We start from the raw sequence: 21,277 nt of genomic DNA, 5'->3' as shown, positions 1-21,277 counted from the left end.
AAGGCCAATATCCGACGGGAAATAGCCGCCATATCGGCCGAGACGCTGGTCAAAACTATGGAAAACGCCGAAAAACGGGCACATTACGCTATACGAGCTAAGGGCGACCACTTGCGCGATATCATATTCAAAAAGTGATGTAAACGAATCTCCTTGAACTAAATTAAATGTTTTTCACAATGAAACACAAAAAAATGTTTCTTTTTCCATATTTTTTTAATAATCACATGGGTCAGTTTAATATGGCCAACCCTGTATATTATGTTCTTTCAATTTTATAGTAATGAGGGAATGACTCAAGCCCCTACGCTGGTTTAATCCGAGTTTATTCTCTAAATTTTTTTATTACTTTATTTTTATTGAATATTTTTCTTCAACTGATTTTTATTGGATATGTTTTCTCCCGTTAATCCGAAGATTGACACCTCCTCCAAAGAGGAATAGGTAATTTTTGATACACAACATTATTAAGGCAGATTTTTCATGCGTAGTAAGTAACTGATCGACACAACACGGCTGCGGCTAACGCGGTATTTAAGATTTAAAAGCATTAGGCGAGAACAATACGACTCTATGGCAAAGCGAAGCACGAATTTCAGAAAAAAATAAGTGTTTAATTAATTTAATTTTTCTTACAACTATTGAAACTTTACCGCGGCCGCCGTAGGCGAATGGAATGGTGCGTGACTACCATTCAGTATGCCAGCGTTCGAAACTTCGAGTATGAAACACCAAATGATAGACACATTTTTTTTCTATTAGCGGTTGGTAAACCTCTCATTGTATTTCTGTCATGTATTTCATCCATCTGCCGTTCGGAGGCGGGGGAAAGGACGCAATAAATTAGACTTAGTTTCCTTACCATTCGGTGAACTGCTTGTTAACACTTCTCGGGGACATAAACATAACCCTAAGCTGAGCAAACGAAAATGTTTTTAAAAATCAGATACATTTTAGTGGAAAAATTGCTACAAGAAAATAAGAGAGAAAGCAATAGATATCAAAACGATATCTTGCTTTGCGGATGTATTGCACCAACGAGGATTCAGATATACCATTCATTTCGGTCCCAGCCGAAATTAGCCCTAATATACTATTTTTTTATTTCGTCACGTTTTTTAGTATATGGCATTTAGCACATGAGTTGAAAAGATTCGGGCCTAACAAAGAAAATACGTTTTGTTTTTGTTCAAAATTGGCTTAATTCATTTCTTAAATTTCTTATCGGCATACATTTTTTTAGGTCTGTGAACAGTCAGTAGTCGCTGGGAGCCAAATCTGGCGAATACGGTGGATATGGGAGCAATTCGAAGTTCAATTCATGTAGTTTTGCTATTGTTTTGATTGATTGGTGACACGGTGCGTTGTCTTGATGAAACACAATTTTTTTCTTTGCCATATGCGGATGTTTCTTTGCAATTTCGAACTTCAAACGCTCCAATTCACTGGTGATGGTATTTCCCTTCTCAAGATGAATATTATGTACACCACGCACATTCCAAAATACCCAGGTCATATCTTTGGACGAGGACGAGGTTCATCAGTTGCTGTCCACTCAAATGAAGATCGTTTTGATGCCGGTGTGAAGTGATGGATTCATGTTTCATCCACTTCCACATATCGACCCGAAAATTCTGGTGTATTACGTTTAAACATAGCCAAAAACTGCTCAGAATCATCAACATCTTGTTTTTGGTTAACAGTGAGCAAACGCGCAATTTGAGCAGAGCTTTCTCATAGTCAAATGCTTATGCAATATAAAGCCAATATGTTCTTTTGATATCTTTACGATGTCAGCTAACTCACACAACTTCACTTTTCGATCATTCAAAACGATTATGTGGATTTTTTAATGGAACTAGTGCCATCTATGTGTTAGGCCCGGGACTTTTCAATCCATGCGTTGTATATGAAACAATATATATTGTGGATACAGGATACGCATATCAAAATTTTTCGAAACTTTTTGGTGGTATATAACGTGTATGATTTCGTTCTTCAACTCTGAAATCGTCCCGAGCTTATTGGCATGGACCATTTTCTTCACGTAGTCCCAGAGAAAGATGTCCAATGGTGTGAAATCGCTATTTTATCAACTTGTTTCGTGTGATAATGCATCTGGGAACTTAGTTCCTGTTGAAGCCAAGTTTAAGTCGATGTCATCCAATTCAGGCCGCAAAATTCTTATAATGCCATGTGCGAAATGCGCTTCCTACAGAGCGTCCATTATCTTAAAACGTTTGAGTCTCTTTTTCGCGTCGTTCAACAGAGTATTGCTTCATGACCAAAAATTGCTCAGCGCTGCTGTCAAAGTTCTTTCTTTAATTTGTATTAGCATTGGAAAATAGTATTTTAGTTTAAGTTTTTGCAATAAAATTTCAGTACGTTTAATTTTTAATTTTCAGTCAAAAACTAACATCTCCAAAATGGAATCACTTTAAAGGAATCCGACTGCGTTGGAAGGACAAAATACGTTTGAACAATGTAATTTGGCGATGCTGGCACATGCAATGTGAGTAATTATATATATATACACACATACCCACATACATACAAATAATTATCTTAAACTTGCGAATGATAAATATATGTACATATGCACATAAAATACCATCATTACTCATTACAGTTAGGCCGAAATTCAGACAATCGCTTCTTTGCAGTGAATTCGCTAGCATTAGCGCAATGTTTGTCCCTTCCTTTTATTTTAATCTTAAACATTTTTTGCTAAATTTTACTGGACATGTTAACTATTTTTTAGGGAATTTTCAAATAATTTCATATTTGTGCATATTTAGAAAAAAGATTAGGCATCCGTCTACTTCACAAATGTCAAAGATGATTTTTTATGTCATTTTATACCGTCTAGGAATTATTCACTACTGACGTCTAGGTGCCACTTTTGAAAGACCCTTTACTTAGGTCTTACTTAGCAACTGTATGCATATTAAAGGTATCTAACTCATACGTATCCAAATACGCTGTAGAAATAAGTCTCAAGTTATTTAACACGTTCCCGCCGGCAGTGGTACATGGTTCATTGAGGTCTGCCCCATTGGACGGCTTGTACCATTGGTGGTACATACGCAATTGTCTCATCGCCAGATGCCGAAAACAACAAATTCGGTCACCGGCGGTAACGTGTTAAAAGTTCTTAGCAACATTGGCCTACTTTTTACCCCACCTCTCAGTTGATAGCAGTCTTGTGTAGAAGAAATATGTAAAGTATAAGCTGCTACATACAAGGTGGCGCAAAATTAATCACCAAGAAATTGAACACGCGCTACCCAATTTATTTTTGAATTAAAGGACTACTTCCGAGCGAATTTTATTGATATTAACTCTTGTGGTCAGCAACGGAAATAATTTTTTAGTGACTCTCAAACTAAAGAGTGATCACTTTAGAGGTATCGGATTTTAAATTGAAATAAAATAACGAAAATTCAGATTGGGCAATCTTTATTATTTTTGTGTAGAACCATTCATAACATTTATTTTTTTAAAGATAATCACTTTCAAATATTGGCTGCATCTGCGCCTTAATTCGATCATCCGTAACTCTTTTGAATAACTCGCTGGAGGAACTCGTTCGTTTCTCGCGAATAACTTTAGTAATGTTTTCCTCCAATGCCTCAATCGAAGCAGGTTTGTCCACAAAGAATTTAAACTTGACATACCCGCACAAATAAAAGTCCACAGATGTGATATCACACGATCTTGGTGGCCAATCCACCAATAATAAATTGCTCACCGAATCGACGACGCAGTAAATCCATTTTTTCACAGGCGATATGGCAAGTAGGGCTGTCTTTTTGGAACCAAATGTTTTGGAGATCACGGGCTTCAATTTCCGGCATCAAATAGTCGTTTATCATGGCGCCATTCACTGTTACATTGGCGCCAGCCCCAGTCTTTCAATAAATATGGGCCGATGATTCTTCCAGCTCATAGGCCGCACCAAACGGTGGTTCTGAATGGATGTAATAGCTGTTGAATGGCTTCGGGTTGTTCTTCAGCCCAAACACGCCAATTTTGCTTATTGACATAGCTATTAAGATAACAATGGGCCTCATCGCTGAACAAAATTCGGGTGCCAACGACTGAAATTATGACGCTTGGAAACCTGCGTTAAATCTTAGATTCGTTGTATTTTAAATATAAGCTTTCAAGCCAAGATCTATGCTTCAGTGCCATAGAGTAGCACAGGTAAGATGAGCGTCTTGTAGAGTGTTACTTTTATCGGGCGAGAGAGGTCGCTGCTACACTTTGCTTACTGAGACCATTAGCAAGCGTGATTCGTCGGTTTGTCTCCAGGCTGACATCGGTTATTGGGATGGCGTTGCCAAGATATATAAATTCCTTGACAACTTCAAAAGTATACATAGCTGTCTTCTGAAATGTTGGATCCAAAACGCCGTGTATCTTTTCTAGTGGGCAGCATATACTTCGTCTTGCCCTCGTTAACCGCCAGACCCACTCTAGTTGACTCTCTTTCGATAGCAAAAAATGATAATTATATACACTTTTTAAATAAGGGTTTTGGAAGAACTGGTTAATATCAAATGATAAATAATTCCGAAACCGTTCTTGAGAATTAAGGGTTTATCAAACGTTGAAGCATATTTTTTCTTGCGCTTGCTGGAAATAGTCAATTGAACCATAATTTTAGGGTTAGTGCTGATATCATATGTTGAGATTGTAAATATATTAATAGTTTCATCAACAACTTCTTGTCACTTTTACTGAGCACTTGAGTGATAAGTGACAGCTAATGGCCTTTTAAATCTCATTAATATTTATGGAAGTGCCATATATTTTTATTTTGAATACAAAATTATGTGCGAAAGAGCTTTTAAGTGATGAGTATTAAGTGTTACACATCTGTTAAAAGGTTTTCTGCACCATTAACTTTACTCCTTATATTGTAAAGAACTTAAAAATGTTTATTTATAATTTGTGGTTAAAAATATTTGCACATGGATTCAGATAGCAGTTATGTAGAGGCTATAGTGTTTAATAACCCCTAATGGTTACTAGTAGCTGCTACTTAAAAATCGGTATTAATATATGTACACTATTGTGAATAACCTCAGCAGCTGGTGTCTTACAACTAAAATTGATTCGGGTAATATTGGAGACTACCATGACCTACATATTACATTAACCTAATGAGCGTGTGAAACATCCGATCGAGTCTACATCTGTTTGCGTGATTTTAAAATGCGTCCACCTATTGAGAATCCCGCCGACTGTGAAGTGCGTGCTGTAATACGGTTTCTCTGTGCTCAAGGCTTGAAATCAGTTGACACTCATCACCAAATTAGTGAAGTGTATGGCGAAAACATTATGAGTGATGAAATGGTGCGGAAATGGGTTAGGGCCTTTAAAGATGGTCGCAGAAATATTCACGATGAGGAACGAAGTAGGAGACCTTCAGCCATTACCTATGAACTGATTCAAAAAGTGGACTGTAAAGTTAAAGAGAACAGACTATTCACGGTTTCGTCCTTAGCTGAAAAGTTTCCTGCTGTCTCAAGAAGCGTTCTTTACGAAATTGTGTCGAAACGTTTCAATAATCGGAAGTTGTGTACACGCTGGGTGCCGAAAATGTTGACTGATGAGCACAAAACCAAAAGATTGGGCAGGGCATTGAGTTTTCTCGAACGATAAAGTAACGAGGGGGATGATTTTCTTAGCCATATTGTCGCAGGCGATGAATCATGGGTAGCCTACGTTACACCAGAATCGAAGCAGCAATCAATGGAATGGCAGTGGTTGTCCAATCAGGCGGCAATCTTCTTTGACGATGGCATACAAAAGCATAGTAAAGTATGGCCTTTTAGAGAATAAATTATTTTTGGAAAACATTTACTTGTTTTTTTTTATGTATTTGGTATAAATAATTGCCCTTTTTTAGTTTTACGGGCGCCGCAGCCGAATGGGTTGGTGCGTTACTACCATTCCGTGGGACGCGAAACCCATTGTGGACATGTAACACCAAATGATAGAAAATGTGTTTTCTAATAGCGGTGCAATGAGAAGTATTGGCAAATTTCAGAGTGTATTTCTGTAATGAAAAAGCTACTCATATAATCCATCTGCCATCCGAAGGGAATGTAAAACTGTATGTCATTTTATGACAGAATATTCATACCACAAATTGGTGGAGAGTTTTACGCAAAGGAATTTTCAAATCGAGGAGAAAATTAACTAATCCTCATCAAGGCATCCGGCCTGTAAAAGAACACTAGGAAATTTAGCGAGTTATAACCGGTTTGAGTTGAAAGCGCATGACTGTATGCGACCTGACTAGTGTTGCAAAGTAAAAAAAAGAAGAGATTGTTATGTAGGGACCGCTGAAAAATACTTGGGGAAATTCCAGCTAAACGTCAAACGGCAGACATGAACACATACAATCGAGGCGCATTCATACTGGATGAATAGCCGTAAAATAGCTCATTTGTGTTTTTTTCTTGCGATTTGGTTTCATTATCAAATTGATCTGTTTCGTTTTCATTGCTCCGCCGTCATTTGTCCATTAGGGTGATGAAGGTCAATTCATGTCACGGTCAAATGCCGTTTGGTTATTTCAGCATTAGCCTTCATCTCCCTCCTGGAAATGACTGAGAGGCTTTTCCTCATCCTTGGACCGCTTTCTTTTAGGCTCTTTCAAGCTTTTAGTGACTACTTTCTCGATTTTGTTTAGGTTGGCAGGATGTATCGACGCGAATTTTTCGTTTTGCGAGAAATGTTTTCTGCCTTTGTTTCGTTTGTCATTTTAGGTCCTTTCGCTTCATACGTGAAAGAGTGACGCAGTTGGATCCGTATTGTTGCTTTATATTGAGCGAGAGCTTTCTGTCCATCCTTATAGACCTTTTTCTTCGGCCTGCCTTAGGGGGCAGTACTCGAAGTAGGAGCCTTTGGGGAGTTGAGAAGCTAATAGATTTAAAAAATAAATTTATATAAGTAAATATAATAGAAAAATATTCTTAAATTTTGCACAGCACTGTATATATGTCTATGTATATATACACATGTATGTGATTAGATGTAACGTAGTAGGAGTGTTTCTGATAAATAAAAATGAACTTTTCCATCTAATCTGCGGGCTGCAGAAATTAATGTCTTCTCGTTTTATCAGCTTTGTTTATCTTGTGCAACTTTTGACAAAAGATAGGCAAAAGTAAATATTGATTTGTATGTGCTTAGATCGCGTACCTTATATACCTTGTAAATATTTGTATGTAGGTGTGGTACATTCCACGCCGAATAGCGGGAAATAATCATATTTATGCTTCAGAAGAGATCGTAAGCCCATCAAGGATGACGAACGTAGTGGCAGGCCTGTGTTGATCAATAATCGCAAATTAACCATCAAAGAGCTGGCAACTTCTACATTGCTTATGGATCCGTTGAGGACATTGTAGTTAATGATTAAGGTTTGCGTCGTGTTGTTGCAAAATTGGTCCCAAACATTCATTAAACGCATCATCACTGGACGAGACGACTGGGTTTTGTGAGTATGACACACAATCCAGCCATCAGGCGAGTGAGTGGAGAGCTTCAAATGAACCAAAACCAAAAAAACCAGCGGTATTGCAAGCCACGCAAGGTTAGACAGGTAGTAAGGATGTTATGAGACGTTTACTTGAAGAAATTTGTCAAAAAAGAAAGGATTTGTGAAAAAAGCTCGTGGATTTTGCACTTTGATTATGCGCCGTCACACAGTGCTATCATATCCGTGAATTTTTGACCAAGAACGAAACGAATACCATCCAACAGCCATCGAATTCACCTGATATAGCTTCATGCATTTTTTTTGTTTGATCGAATTAAAAAACGCATTTTAATAGCCGAAAGGAAGTAATGGAGCAATCGAAGACGGCTCTCATGCCAATACTGAAAATATACTTCCAGAAATGTTTCGAAAGCTGGTTCAAACGCTGGTATAAGTGCGTTGTAGCTAATAGGAGTATTTTGAAGGGGATTATATAATTTTTGAGGAATAAACTTATATTTTAAATTTTCTGAATACATTCCGAGAACTTTTTGATCAAGGTGGTATATGCACATTAGAGTGTACCACCTTATAAAGAAACAAAGTTCACCGTACACCACTGAGTCTAAAGCCTTTTTGCAAGTTCATTTCGAAAAAAAAAAATGTTTTTTGGCCGAACATATGGGCCGCCTTTTTACATTTTTCGACATATCTTCGCATTTATAGTTAACATAAAACATTAAATTAACACTTTTTTCTCTCAAAGTTCATTGTCCTCAAGTACCTCGTTGTAGCACGTACTTTTCATATCTAGCTAAAAAAAAACTAAGATGATCTCTAATTGAATGATAGATACCACTACTACTCTCTTATGGTGTTCCGATGGTCGGATCTTAGTTTAAGAGTGGAATGGCACTCAATTTTAAAATTACATTAGTTTATTTACATTGTGAATTTATATTGTAATATAAGCAGAATGGAAATTTACCATTTATGTATGTATGTATGTAGGCATCAAAGATACTTGAGAAAACTTTGTTTCTCCCGCCTGCTACTCTGTCATCCAACCACTAAATCTAGGTACTTGGCCTCTGAAGTAAATTGTTGTACAAATAAAACACTTTGGAAAACACTATAAAATAATTTAATATTTATTTATTTTCCGTTAATGGTAATTTTCCTAATATGGTGATGTAATAAGGTGTTACTAATGATAAAAGTTTATTTCGGTAACTATTAAAAAGAAGACAAGTGTGAATCTTTTTTTTTTTTTTTTAATTATGTCCTATAAATTTTGACCGTTACGTCGGATGCACTCTTGGAATCTGGCCTCCGTACTGGGTTGCTGGAGAAGTGCTGGCGGGATGCCATTAATCCCGCGAACGATATTTTCTTTTAGTGCAGCAATGGTCGCTGGGTTTGTTTAATAGACTGTACTTTTGAGGTACCTACACAGAAAACAGTCCATAGGGGTAACATCGGGCGAAATGACGTATGTCATGGTCTCTCTGGCCGTGTGCGACACGGCGCTATGTTGCAGGAACCATTTGTGTATACTGAAGGAAGGATGTTCACTCTGTGTTGGCAGTCCATAATCGTTCAGTGTGCGCCGATAAGAGACGCCATCCACAGGATTTGCTCGCCCTCGACGATTTAAAAAAAATATGGTACATTATTCCACTGCTTGACACTGCACACCCACCCAACCGTTCCTTTAGGACTGCGAAGTGGTGAAGTGTCTGTCGATGTTTAAGGAGGACCTGTTCTTTAGGTGACCAGGGTTAGATTTTGCTTTTTTACACTTCCATTTAAATGAAAATGAAATCATCACCCCAAAAGATTGTATTTACCGTACGAAATCGCTCCAGCATTGCCTCGCAGAATTTTTTACGCAAATTGAAATCGTTAGGTTTAAGCGCATGCACGATTTCAATTTTGAAGTGGTGAATTCTAAGATCTTTGCTAAATATTTCATGCGCAATAGTTTTTGGAAGTCCCAGGGTAACCGCTCTCTCGCTCACGAATTGACGCGGATTGTCGTGTATTTGTTCTGGTTGTCCGGCTAAGGCTCGGCCGTGGGCTGTTTGTTAACCGAAAACTTCGCAGTCATGAACGAATAATAATATAATATCTTCACTTGGGGCATCACGTTTCTGAACGTCGAATATTGTAACGTGAACAAAATCTACGAATCATTGGCACTGAAATACGCTGTGATTGCGAACGCATGTTGTTCTCCCATCCTCTGCGCCAGAGTGACTAAACAACCCGCACGAGTTGCGAAGCTAACGCGGTCCCCTGCCCGCTCATACGTTTAGTGGTTAGGGAGAAGCTTTAAATTTAAAACCTAATTATGCCACCCTGTATATCTGACTGCTAGTTGTTAGTTTACTTTCTATTGTACTAGAATTAGGTTTTTTAATTGTTGTGATGCATTACAGAAAACTATAAGCGGCCCGCCATAGCCGAATGGGTTGGTGCGTGACTATCCCGGGCACGAAACATCAATTAAGAGAAACAATTTTTTCTAATGGCGGCCGCTTTTCGCCAGACAAAAGCAAACTTCTGCCATGCAAGTCCATGTGGACAAGATCAAGACGCAGACCCCAAATAGGAGGTGGAGCTCGGCCAAACTCCCGAAAAGGGCATAAGCACCAATTATATATTCTTATTACCTTATATATAAACCCACATATCTGAGATATAATAAATAAATGAATAAAATAAAGGCACTTTTCATTGTTCGTTATTGCAGTACGATTTTTTTGCAAGAAAAGGAAAATAATTGCAAAATTCCGAAGAATAAATTTTAAACCTATAAGTTGTTTGTTTTCGATGACGAATGATAGAAATTTGGCATTTCAGTATGGCAGCACTTTTTTCGAGTTCGCATGGATTCAGTGATAGCAAAATTTTAGTATTCATAGCAGAGGGTTTTATGCGTAGAGTTTGTGTGACGAACTCAGTGATAAGGGTGACTGTGTTATGCATGTATGCATCTTATCAGTCAGACAAAAGATAAAAAGAGATTCTAATCATTCCACTCTTCTAGCCACGAGTAACTTGCACTTGCCCCAGCTACCTGTTATAATTGCATATTGCCACCAAACGGGCCTTTAACTAATACAATTTGCGGTTTATATTTCACTATACAAATGTATGTATGTACATATCGTACAAATATGCATAAATATATTTCTTTTGACTGGTTTCCATCAAATAATTTTTTGATGGCACAATTCTTTTTAATAACATATAATATTAAATTTTTACGCAATTTCCTCAACATTATACCAATTTTTGAATAAGTTAGTAGTACATGTATGGACATACTCACATATGTATGTATATGAGTGCTTACGTACAAATGTATGTACTCGTATATGTATAACAGCTAAAACACAAGTGTACCTATATATATTCATGACGGCTGAACCGAATATGTCTAAAAATATTCAAAGATAAAAAAAGCAGTTCTAGTATACTTTTTTTGTTGCTATTGTTACAGCATGGACAATTTATCTGGGCCATTCCGGCGATGTAGGCCCGATTGTTGTGGGAACGAATCGATGTGTGCTTATTCTCGTTTTTAATGTTCGATGGTCGATGGCGGCCGCCGTAGCCGAATAGGTTGGTGCGTGACTACCATTCGGAATTCACAGAGAGAACTTAGGTTCGAATCTCGGTGAAACATCAAAATTAAGAAAAACATTTTTCTAATAGCGGTCGTCGCTCGGCAGGCAATGGCAAACCTCCGAGTGTATTCCTGCCATTAAAAAGCTCCTCATAAAAATATCTGCCGTTCGGAGTCGGCTTGAATCTGTAGGTCCCTCCATTTGTGGAACAACATCAAGACGCACACCACAAATAGGAGGAGGAGCTCGGCCAAACACCCAAAAAGGGTGTACGCGCCAATTACAGGGTTGCCCATATTCGACGGACCCGACGGATTTCGATGACTCTTTGGGCCCATTCCAATCAAAGAGGCTTGTCCGCAGGCAACAATCTTTGCGTCAATTGAATCTTATACGGGAATAAATGCAAATCAATGCGGATAATGCGTTGTAAAGTGGTTCGAGCAATGCCCAACTGCTGAGAAGAGCTCCTACCGAATTTTCTCTTTGTTGACTTCCATTGTTAACACCTTTTAACTCACAACTGAATGGAACAAACAAAAAACAGAAAAAGAAATTTTTTAGTGTGAAATGTCACATTGACAACGAACATAAGCTTTAAATTGTTTGATCGATACTTTACGAACGCAAACGCAACCATCTACCGAGAAAATAATGGATGTCTTTTTCCCCAAACTAATATGTATATTTACAATACGTATTATAAGAAGGTCCATCCTCTGGGCGGCCTGCCCATTAGGCAATGCCCCGTTATAACTGAAATCAGTGTGCTAAGACTGTGCTTATCTCGTATTAACAGAAGTTCCGTGCGTTTAGCATTGAGAGTCGGCCACAGCTGTCAGGCGTTTCTGCAAGTGGTTTCATTTTCCATTTTTCATTCGCTGCTTTTACAATGCCCTCAAAGATAAGCAGTTTACATGTTTGCAAGGGAATGCCTACATCGTTGTCTATGTACTCATCGGTCAATTTGGTGCCGAGTCTTGTTAGTCCATCGGCTCTGCAGTTACCCTCAATGTCGCAATTTCCAGGAACTCGTGTTACCTTTAGGCGAAATGACTCAGGCATCTCGTTAAGAGATGCGCGGCATTTCATGGCTACCTTGGAGGTTGCCCACTGTTTTGTGGGGGATTTTATCGCCGCTTGGCTTTCAGTGAAATTGTAGATATCATTTCCGGATATCGTATCACACTGTATCAGTGTCGCGGCATTCATTATTGCCATCAGTTCAGCCAAAGACTCTACAGTAGTCGGGAAGCTGAAAACTGAAGGAGATCCCCAGATATTCGGAATAAACACCTTCGCCCATCCTGCCCTCGAGCTTTGAGCCATCTGTGTAGACATGGATTGACTCGCCCTGTCGTACCTCGTCCTGTTCCCACTTTTCCCTCGAGGGTAGAAGGGTCGTGAACGTTGTAATGACAAGTATAGGTGGGACTGCATAGTCCACCTGTCCGGGAAGCTCCAACATGAAATCCAGGATTTTACCGTGGCCGTAGTCTGTGTTTGACCACTTGCTCAAAGTGCTCAGCTTTATTGCCGCACTGCAAGCAAAGTATCTTGCCTGCAGGTCTACCGGAAAGAAGTTTAATGTCGCATACAGTGCCCTCGATGGTATGGTTGACATTGCACCGGCTATAAGAACAGATGCGAGTCTTTGGTCCGTGTCAACTCTTTTAATGTTCACGCCCTTCTCAAGGGCATTCCACCATATTGACAAAAATCGTCAACTTCGCCGCACACGCAACCGATTGAGAGTTGACAATAAATTGTGTTTGCCAACTGTTGTTTGTTGGTTTGCCAACTGCATCACACTCGTGTCAATCTGTTGAAATTTCAACCTATTTCGATTTGTTTTCCGTCTGCGGCTAGGTTTAGCAAGAGGTGAATAGATGAAGCAACTGGTATAAATACACATACATTGGTAGCGCTGGAAAAAAGCTACCAAAAATTACATGTGCGTCTTAGTAGGACCGCTTTTATACTTGTTAGTTGTCACTCGTTACTTGTGATGCCCGTGCTCTGTCAACGCCGTTTGTATAGTCGTTCTTTTCAATATTGTAAATTTTAGGCTGCAAACTAACAATTGCAAGGTGTATGAACACGACGGGTAACACCAAAAGCGAATTCGCAATGTTGAAGCAATAAAAGTCTCCCTATATGAACGCGGTGTAATGAAACTCTCTTGAAAAAGAGTTGGCAGCATTGAAAATAGTGAATTATATCAATGTTATGAGCTATATCCATACTCGCTAGCGACAAATCTTTCTCCATAACTTTGTTGCTGCTTTCACTTGAACATTTGTCGTCAAGTGAGCAAAGTCCAGAGATAGGAAGCGGAGAAATGTCGAATCGAAGGCGCCTAAAGTTATTTAAATATCAAAAATGTTCTATTTAAAGCACAAAATGCGCGAAATCAACATATTTCTATTTTTAACTAAAAAGATGCACAATTTCTGTTTCCTACAATCATTTCGCCAGCTATTTATGCCAGTGTTATAAAATGAAAAAAGTAAAAACATTCTCGTTCAAAAACTGACCATATTTCATAGACCAGATTTTTGTGCTCACAACTGTATGTATGCCTGCATACGAGTATGTATTTCATACTTATCTTGCTTTCTCAAGTGTTATAAATTTCTCCCATCTTTGCCATCTAAAACGTAAATCGTGAAATTAATATAATACTTTGTGCAGGAAAAAGTTGAATATCATAAAAAAATTAGTGTGCGAAAATATGTAAAAATCTACTTTATATTCGCACTCATTTTAATCATCCTTCTCGTGCGGTTATTACCGCCCTAGACTTTTGTGATTTAACTCATGTGTTGTTATCTGTTTTTGCAGTCATACTGAAGCGTAGGACACCGGTATGCCAGTTTGCCTCACCACTGGACGTTGACATCCATAGCAATCCACAGGCAAGTAACAAAAAAATCATACATACACATGTATACATATGTACGAGCTTGTATGCACATTATTTATAATCGTGAAACTATCGATCTGTCGGCACGCTCATTGTCTATTATACTCATAAATTCATATCAATCATTGGGTCAATTTGGCCTCTTGTTTTTGTTAATGAAGAATTGAAGCACATTTATTTTCGAATTCTGCCCGAATTTAAGTGGACATTGCCGGCAGTAGAATCCGCGCAAATGTGAAACTGATAAGGAATCGTGTTGTGCGCACAGCATTTACGCGAATAAAGGCAAGGTCACGTGTCGTTTAATATAAAAGTACATACTCTTAGATATTACATATGTATATGTATGAGCAATCATATACAGATGTGTGTATATAGTTTTTCTTGAACTGCAAACGTTCGATAGTTTTATTTTTAATATATTCTACATTAATTTTATTTTTTGTACCGTCATTAATTATATTGAAATATGTAATACTTCTTTTGCTTTTAGGCTGTTGTACTAGAAGGGAAATATTGGAAACGTCAAACAACCGTTATCAAAGCCGAGTACCGGAAATGGCGAAAAAACTCTAAATCTAGAACTGCTGGATGTCTAACTTACGACACGGTAAGTTTAAACTATTTTATTAACAATACTCCAGGGACCAAAAATAACTGTAACTCGACCGCTCTAGCCGAATGGATTTGTGTGTGGCTATCATTCGCAAGCGCGTAGGTTCGAATTACCGTATGAAACACAAAATAATTGAAAAATTTGTTTATAATATCGCCCCTCAGCAGGCAATGCCAAACCTCCGAGTGTATTTCGGAGCCGGCTTAAAACTGTAGGTCCCTCCATTTGTGGGACACCATCAAGAAGCACACCGCAAATAAGAGCAGGAGCTCGGTCAAACACCTAAATGGGTGTAAGTGCCAAATCCTATACACTTGGTTTTGTTTTGTTTTGTAAAATTTAATCTTAAAGATGTACCTAAGAAACAATTTATAGAAATTGTAGAAAAATTACTGACTAAAGACTTCTCATAAAAGCTTAAAATGTTTTAGTTTTTTTATTGTACAATTAATTTGATAATATGTTGCATGCATTTCTTTGTGTTTGGATACTTTTTCTGGCAATTACTGTACTCTATAGTAACCTCCCTTGTAACACGGGAGTATTCTCGTATAACTCGTTCGTTTGGCTCCATATAATGCGTCATACAAATGATTTAAAGTTTTTACATAGCCGTTGATTTCTTACCATCATTTAGTTGATCCAAAATATAAATTGTTTGTTGTAGAAAAATAAATTGCTTTTTTAACTTAGGCCTTATTTCCTTTTCACTTGACATAGCTGAGAAATAAATATTTATAAAAATAAGATTTCTTTACCTTTCAGTGCATACAGCTGCGGTCAAAATCTTAGTAGTGCACATACATACGTAAAATGGAATGGGTTAAAAAAGTGCGTGTAATCGCTTTTATACAAAATTTTATTTTTTCCTCTTATAGCCCAAATGTCAAACAAAACAAATCCCAAAAAAATCCATTATCTTATTTCAGTAAGGTAAAATTATATTTAGAAAAACTGCAGCGAATTTTGAGCTGTCAAAAACTTAGTAGTGTATATTAACAAATTATAAGAAAATTTTTTGCTTAACTTTTATGTGATGGTGATTTTATTTTTATTTTTACATGGGGTTTTTTTTAGTATTTAAATTAGCATTTTGTTGCATGACCCTTATTCTTTAGAATTGCAGCACAACGGCTTTGCATTGAGTCAAAAAGTTTTTGGCATCTTTCAATTGAAATCGACTCCCATGCTCTTTTTACAGCTTCCCATAGTTGCGTATTAGATGTTGGGCTACTGCCTCCTTGACATCAACCCACAAATTTTCAATGTGGTTTATATCTGGTGACTGTGGCGGCCATTCCATTACGTTGATCTGACTCCCCCCAATCATCTTTTAGCAACTTTGCACGTTTGTTTGAGGTCGTTATCTTGCTGGAACGTCCAAACAAGCTGCATTTCGTCTCTGGCATATGGCAGCATGATGTCCTTGAGTATATCAACATATGAAGCGCCAGCCATCATTTCCTTAACCCTACGAATGGGTCCCACGCCTAGCCAAAAAAAGCAAGCTATGCTTTATTGTTTTTGTTGTATACTTTGGCTTGCATTCGGTGTTAGGTGGTCGTCTTACATATTGGCGCGATCACTTTCCACCACACAAGACAATCTTCGACTCGTCCGACCATAAAATGTTGCGCCATTTGGTCGAAGGCCAATTTATATGCTCTTTGGCGAATCTAAGTCTCTTTTCTACATGCGTTTCTGTCAACAACGGCACTTTTCTTGGACTGTGGGCACCCAGGTCGAGCTCACGCAAACACCGACGAACAGTCGCAATGCTCGAAGACACTTTTAAGGCATCTTTTATCTCAGTAGCAGCCGCAAATGGAAACTGCTTTGAGTATCTGACGATAGACTTAACCTTTCTTGCCGACATTGCTAGCTTTCTTCCACGCTTTTTGCCACTTGGATTTGCACTTGATGGCATTACGCACCATTGTTGGTGAGAACCAATGATATTTTGCACTTCCGCATAAGTTTTTTCATCAGCAATCAATTTTTTTATGAGGGCGCGTTTCTCGGGTGTACAATTTTTTCTTCTGGACATTACTGAATGAGGAATAATAAAAATTTGGCCATTACCTACAGAATATCAATGAAATAGACTTATCTCACCGTTGTTTTTTTTTAGTTTTCACAAAGATAGTCGCGATAATATTAATTTCTCACACACTTTTTCACGCATTACTAAGATTTTGACTGACTAAAAAGCCGTTGCAACTAAAATTTTATTCAAAATTCACGAAGCCAACAGTTTAAGTTTAACAAGTGATTGCATAACTTGAAGCCGACTTCTTAATCTAACGGATTTTACAGTGGATGGCGAAAAATTGTTGTGATAAAAAAGCTTGGCCACTTAAATATAATCAGCCATAAGCACTACTAAGATTCTGACCGCGACTGTATATGTATGTATGTAAAATCAATACTCTTACACATCAAAAACTGTGAAAACAATGTAAATTTAGTTAAGAACTCTACAAATAATTCACAGTACAGAAATATGGAGGAAATACCGCGTTATACGAGGAACATAAAATTGTAATATAAAATTGTTGGGACTTATTTGACAACATTTATTTACGTTGATTTTTAATAGTTATAAAAATAGGCTTTAAATACTTTTTTTCCTCTTCGAATGACACATACCAGAAAGTTCGCAGAATATTTGAGAAAATTCAAAGATTCCTCAGAAGTGATATTATCGCCTTCAAAGTACTCCCCATCAACTACAAAGCACTTATGCCAGCATTTGATCCAGATCTAGAAACATTTTTGGAACTCTATTTTCGGTATAGACATCAGAGCCATTTTCGATTTTTCCATTACTTCCTTTTGGCTGTTAAAACGCCGAATTGGTTCTCCGTAGAGATTTTTTGACTCGATCAAACAAAAAAAAAAAAAAACATATCATAATCACAGTTTATCAGGTGAATTCGATAGCTATTTTCGTGGATGATACTCGTTTCGTTCTTTGTTAAAAGTTTCACGGATAATGATGACACTGTGCGACGGTGCGCTATCATGGTGCAAAAGCCATGAGTTGTTTACCGGCAAATCCTTTCTTTTTTGGCGTATTGCTTCACATCATTAACTATCTGACCTTCTGGCAAAAATTCGTGGTCTGCAATACCATTGTAATCCATAAAAAACGTGACCATCGCTTCGTTTTTTAACTGAAAACTACGTGGTTTACTTGGACTTGGTTCATTTGGAGCTCTCCACTCTATCGGATGATGTCTGTATTGCACTCATAAGCCCACATCTCTTTTTCCAGTAATGATGCGTTTGATGAATGTAGGGTCGGATTCAGACTTGGAAAACATGTTTTTGGAGATATCCTTTTTTTGCATGAAATTCAGGTTCAAATCAAATTAACTACAATGTCGTGAACGGACCCATATGTAATGAATTTTTTTTTATTACAGAAAATAAGAAAGCATAGGGTAACAACACATAGACATATTCGTATTTAATAAACAATTTTTTTTTTCGCAGTTTAGCTTAAATTTATTCATCTGGTCTTTTTTAACGATTGTTCAATGTCTTTAAATTGTACTAAAATCACAATGTACATAATAATAGCTGTGAAAAGCTGAGGAATAAAAAAATAATATTAAGCATACAAAAATTTACTGTTAAAAACGAATAGCAAACCTTGAATAAAGCGCTTCGGTCCAGAGGAAAAAATCCATACGCTGTCAGAATAGGCTTCTTACGTACATTTTTCAGCAGAAATTTATCCACCTGTTTGAAAAAAATTCATGTTTTGTTATACCTAAATACATGTGTACATATATACATGTAGGTTTATCTTTTAAATTCGAATTTATTTTTGAAATCAAATTAATTCATCATCGGTTTATTGGCATCAGAGTTTCAATGCTTCGAATTTCTTCACATAAGCGTTATCTTTTTGATGACCTTATAGTCCAAAGGTGTAAATTGGATAATCTTGGTGGCTTTAATATGGCTTCAGAATATCGTGAAGTTATTTTTTCCAGGAATTTCGTTTGCAATAAGTTAATTATTTCGTTATCTCAGTGGCATGACGCACGGTCTTGTTGAAACCACATATTGTCAATATCCATACCATCAACAGTACGATGAAAAACCCCGTAATTAACCTATCTCGATTCGATGGTTGCTACTTAAGTTTTTAGATATGTAGATAAGTATTTACAATCGAAAACAAACCCATAGACAGAGATTTGAACCAATTTTCAACATTTCTTTGCACAAATCGGCATGGCCTGGGTTCGAAGTTGGACGGAAGCGTTAGTGCAGTATTCTGCACCCATCAAGCTCAAATTCCGGCTACCGGACTACTGTACTGCACTCCAAGTGGAGGTAGTCGCATGCAAATTAGCAGTTGGATGGTTGCTTCTTTTTGTAACTACTGCCAAAGAAGTAAACATTTACTCCTACAGCCAAGCGACAATTTCGGTCGTGGGCCCTCCCATGGGCAATTTATAACCTAAAATTTTGGATCAAAAAATAGGTTCTAAATACCATTAGCGCTAAAAATTACAATATTAGATTTGGCAAATTCACACTGGTGCTGCCATATTTCAAAACATAAGTAACACTCTCAATGATATTTTGGCTTGCTTTTTTTTAATGGAGCCATTATTATATCAAGGTAGAACTTTGGGTTTTCTGAGCAATAACTGTTTCTAGTGTTAAATTGTTAAAAATTATACTCTCGTCCGCTGTTTAATTGCCTTCATTTATGTTTACCCTTCCATGACGAAGAATCATCTACTTGAACTTACTTTATCAATAAAACGTTTAAACATTTAGAAGAAAACTTAATACAGAGTGGCTGATGAATTTTGCTACATTAAGAAACTCAAATAACTTTTTTTTTAGTGTATGGAATTCATTTATTTTTTTTTTTCAAGTTGAAGGTCATTAAATTTTATTAAATGTAGCTTAACTAGTTTTAAAAATAATTGAATTTAAATGCCCCCCATGCTCGTTGACACAAGTGCAGCATCTTAGTAAAAAGTTGTTCATTGCTACTTTGAGAGTTGCGACAGGAATAGCCGCAATTGTTGCCCGCATGGATTGTTTTAGTTCATCCAAATTTGTTGGCTTTGTTTTATAAACTTCTTGTTTACATAAACCCCACAAGAAAAAGTCAGGTGCAGTAAGGTCAGGCGACCTGGGGGGCCAACGAAATTCGGAGTTTCTTGAAATCAGTTTATTGGGAAATTTTCGTCGCAACTCTGTCATAACAGTCTGGGCTATGTGAGACGTTGCCCCATCTTGTTGAAACCACACAGAGTTGAAAGGAATTCTCTTTCGGCGTAGTTCTGGATAGAAAAATTCTTTCAGCATTTTCAAATAACGGTCTCCAGTAACCGTAACGGTGTGACCATTTTCTTCAAAAAAATAAGGCCCGACAATACAGCGTGAAGAAGCCGCACAACACACTGTCACGCGAAGAGGATGCAATTCCGTCTCGTGGAGTATCTGTGGGTTAGAAGTACTCCATATTCGACAATTTTGTTTGTTCACATTGCTGTTTAAATCGAAATGGGCCTCATCAGACATGAAAAGGCAGTTTAACATGTTTTGGTCTTCTTCCACCATTTGCAGGATCTTCTGGCAAAATTCCAAGCGAATCGGCAAGTCTGCTGCATTCAGTTTGTTAACCATTTGAATTTTGTAGGGAAATAAGTCTAAATATTTGTGCATTATTGTTTGCAAAGACTGTCGGCTGACACCAAGTTGAGCAGATAAGCTTCTTGTTGAAACCCTTGGATTGCTTTGTATAGCTGCAGCTACAGCAGCGATCGTTTCCTCCGTCCGAACTGGTGGGTTTCGATGATAAGGCCTTCTTGCGACTGTTCCTTGCTCAGCAAAATTATTCACCAGTCTCATTATGGTCCATCTGCTCGGGGGATCGCCGCCAAATATCCGCCTGTACTCTCTCTGTACCAAAACTACGGACTCCAGTGCGTGATAGCGGCGGACTATCCAAATTCTTGTTTGCGTGTCCCAGTTATCCATTTTAATAAATTTTAAAGATCAATCTGCAAATTAAAACAAATATGGAACAGATAACTTAAAAAGAAAAAAAGTTATTCAATTTTTTTTTGGTAGCGGCTTTCATCAGCCACCCTGTATTACCTCTTTATTTGGTGTTAATTTTTCTGCTGATAACACAGTCATCGTTTTATATCTCAGGCATAATATAATAATTCGGCTTTCATTCGGAGGCGGAATGTAATGAAATTACGACAGTACATCAGTGATATTTCTGGCGCATATAAATACCTTCCTATTTTACAAAAGTGTTGTTTACTTTATAACACACCCTGTACTTATGCCAAAAAACCACGATCTTGGTAAAAAATGTGGTACCGAGTTCTTTTAATTCTAAGGAGCTTGACCTCGTTACTTTACTTTTTTTATTATCTCTGCAAGGCGATTTCTTTATTCGGCTATATTGCAATAAATGTTCTCAATGGTCACTTTTAAATGAGGAATGCATAGCTTATTGCTTTCTCTAAACACTATTTTCTGAAAGAAGTCTGTCTTTCAGTTATGTACTTTATATGTATGGGAGTCATAAGTATTATACATGTATGTAT

General features: G+C 37.5%; 1 protein-coding gene across 7 annotated transcripts in view; it reads left to right on the top strand.

Annotated features, from left to right (window-relative positions):
- Positions 1–21,277, top strand: part of LOC129246982 (protein WBSCR14 homolog) — a 63,739-nt gene that overhangs the window by 18,962 nt on the left and 23,500 nt on the right. For all 7 annotated transcript variants that reach the window (XM_054885774.1, XM_054885776.1, XM_054885773.1 and 4 more), the window contains exons 3-5: positions 2,406–2,512; positions 13,978–14,051; positions 14,553–14,669. In XM_054885774.1, coding sequence (XP_054741749.1) covers positions 2,406–2,512; positions 13,978–14,051; positions 14,553–14,669 — 298 coding nt within the window. The remainder of the gene's footprint in view (positions 1–2,405; positions 2,513–13,977; positions 14,052–14,552; positions 14,670–21,277) is intronic.

The sequence above is a fragment of the Anastrepha obliqua genome, chromosome 5 (assembly GCF_027943255.1).
Source record: "Anastrepha obliqua isolate idAnaObli1 chromosome 5, idAnaObli1_1.0, whole genome shotgun sequence".
Classification (NCBI taxonomy): domain Eukaryota; kingdom Metazoa; phylum Arthropoda; class Insecta; order Diptera; family Tephritidae; genus Anastrepha; species Anastrepha obliqua.
Note: the sequence above shows the minus strand (reverse complement) of the source record. Positions and strands in the feature narration are given on the sequence as shown.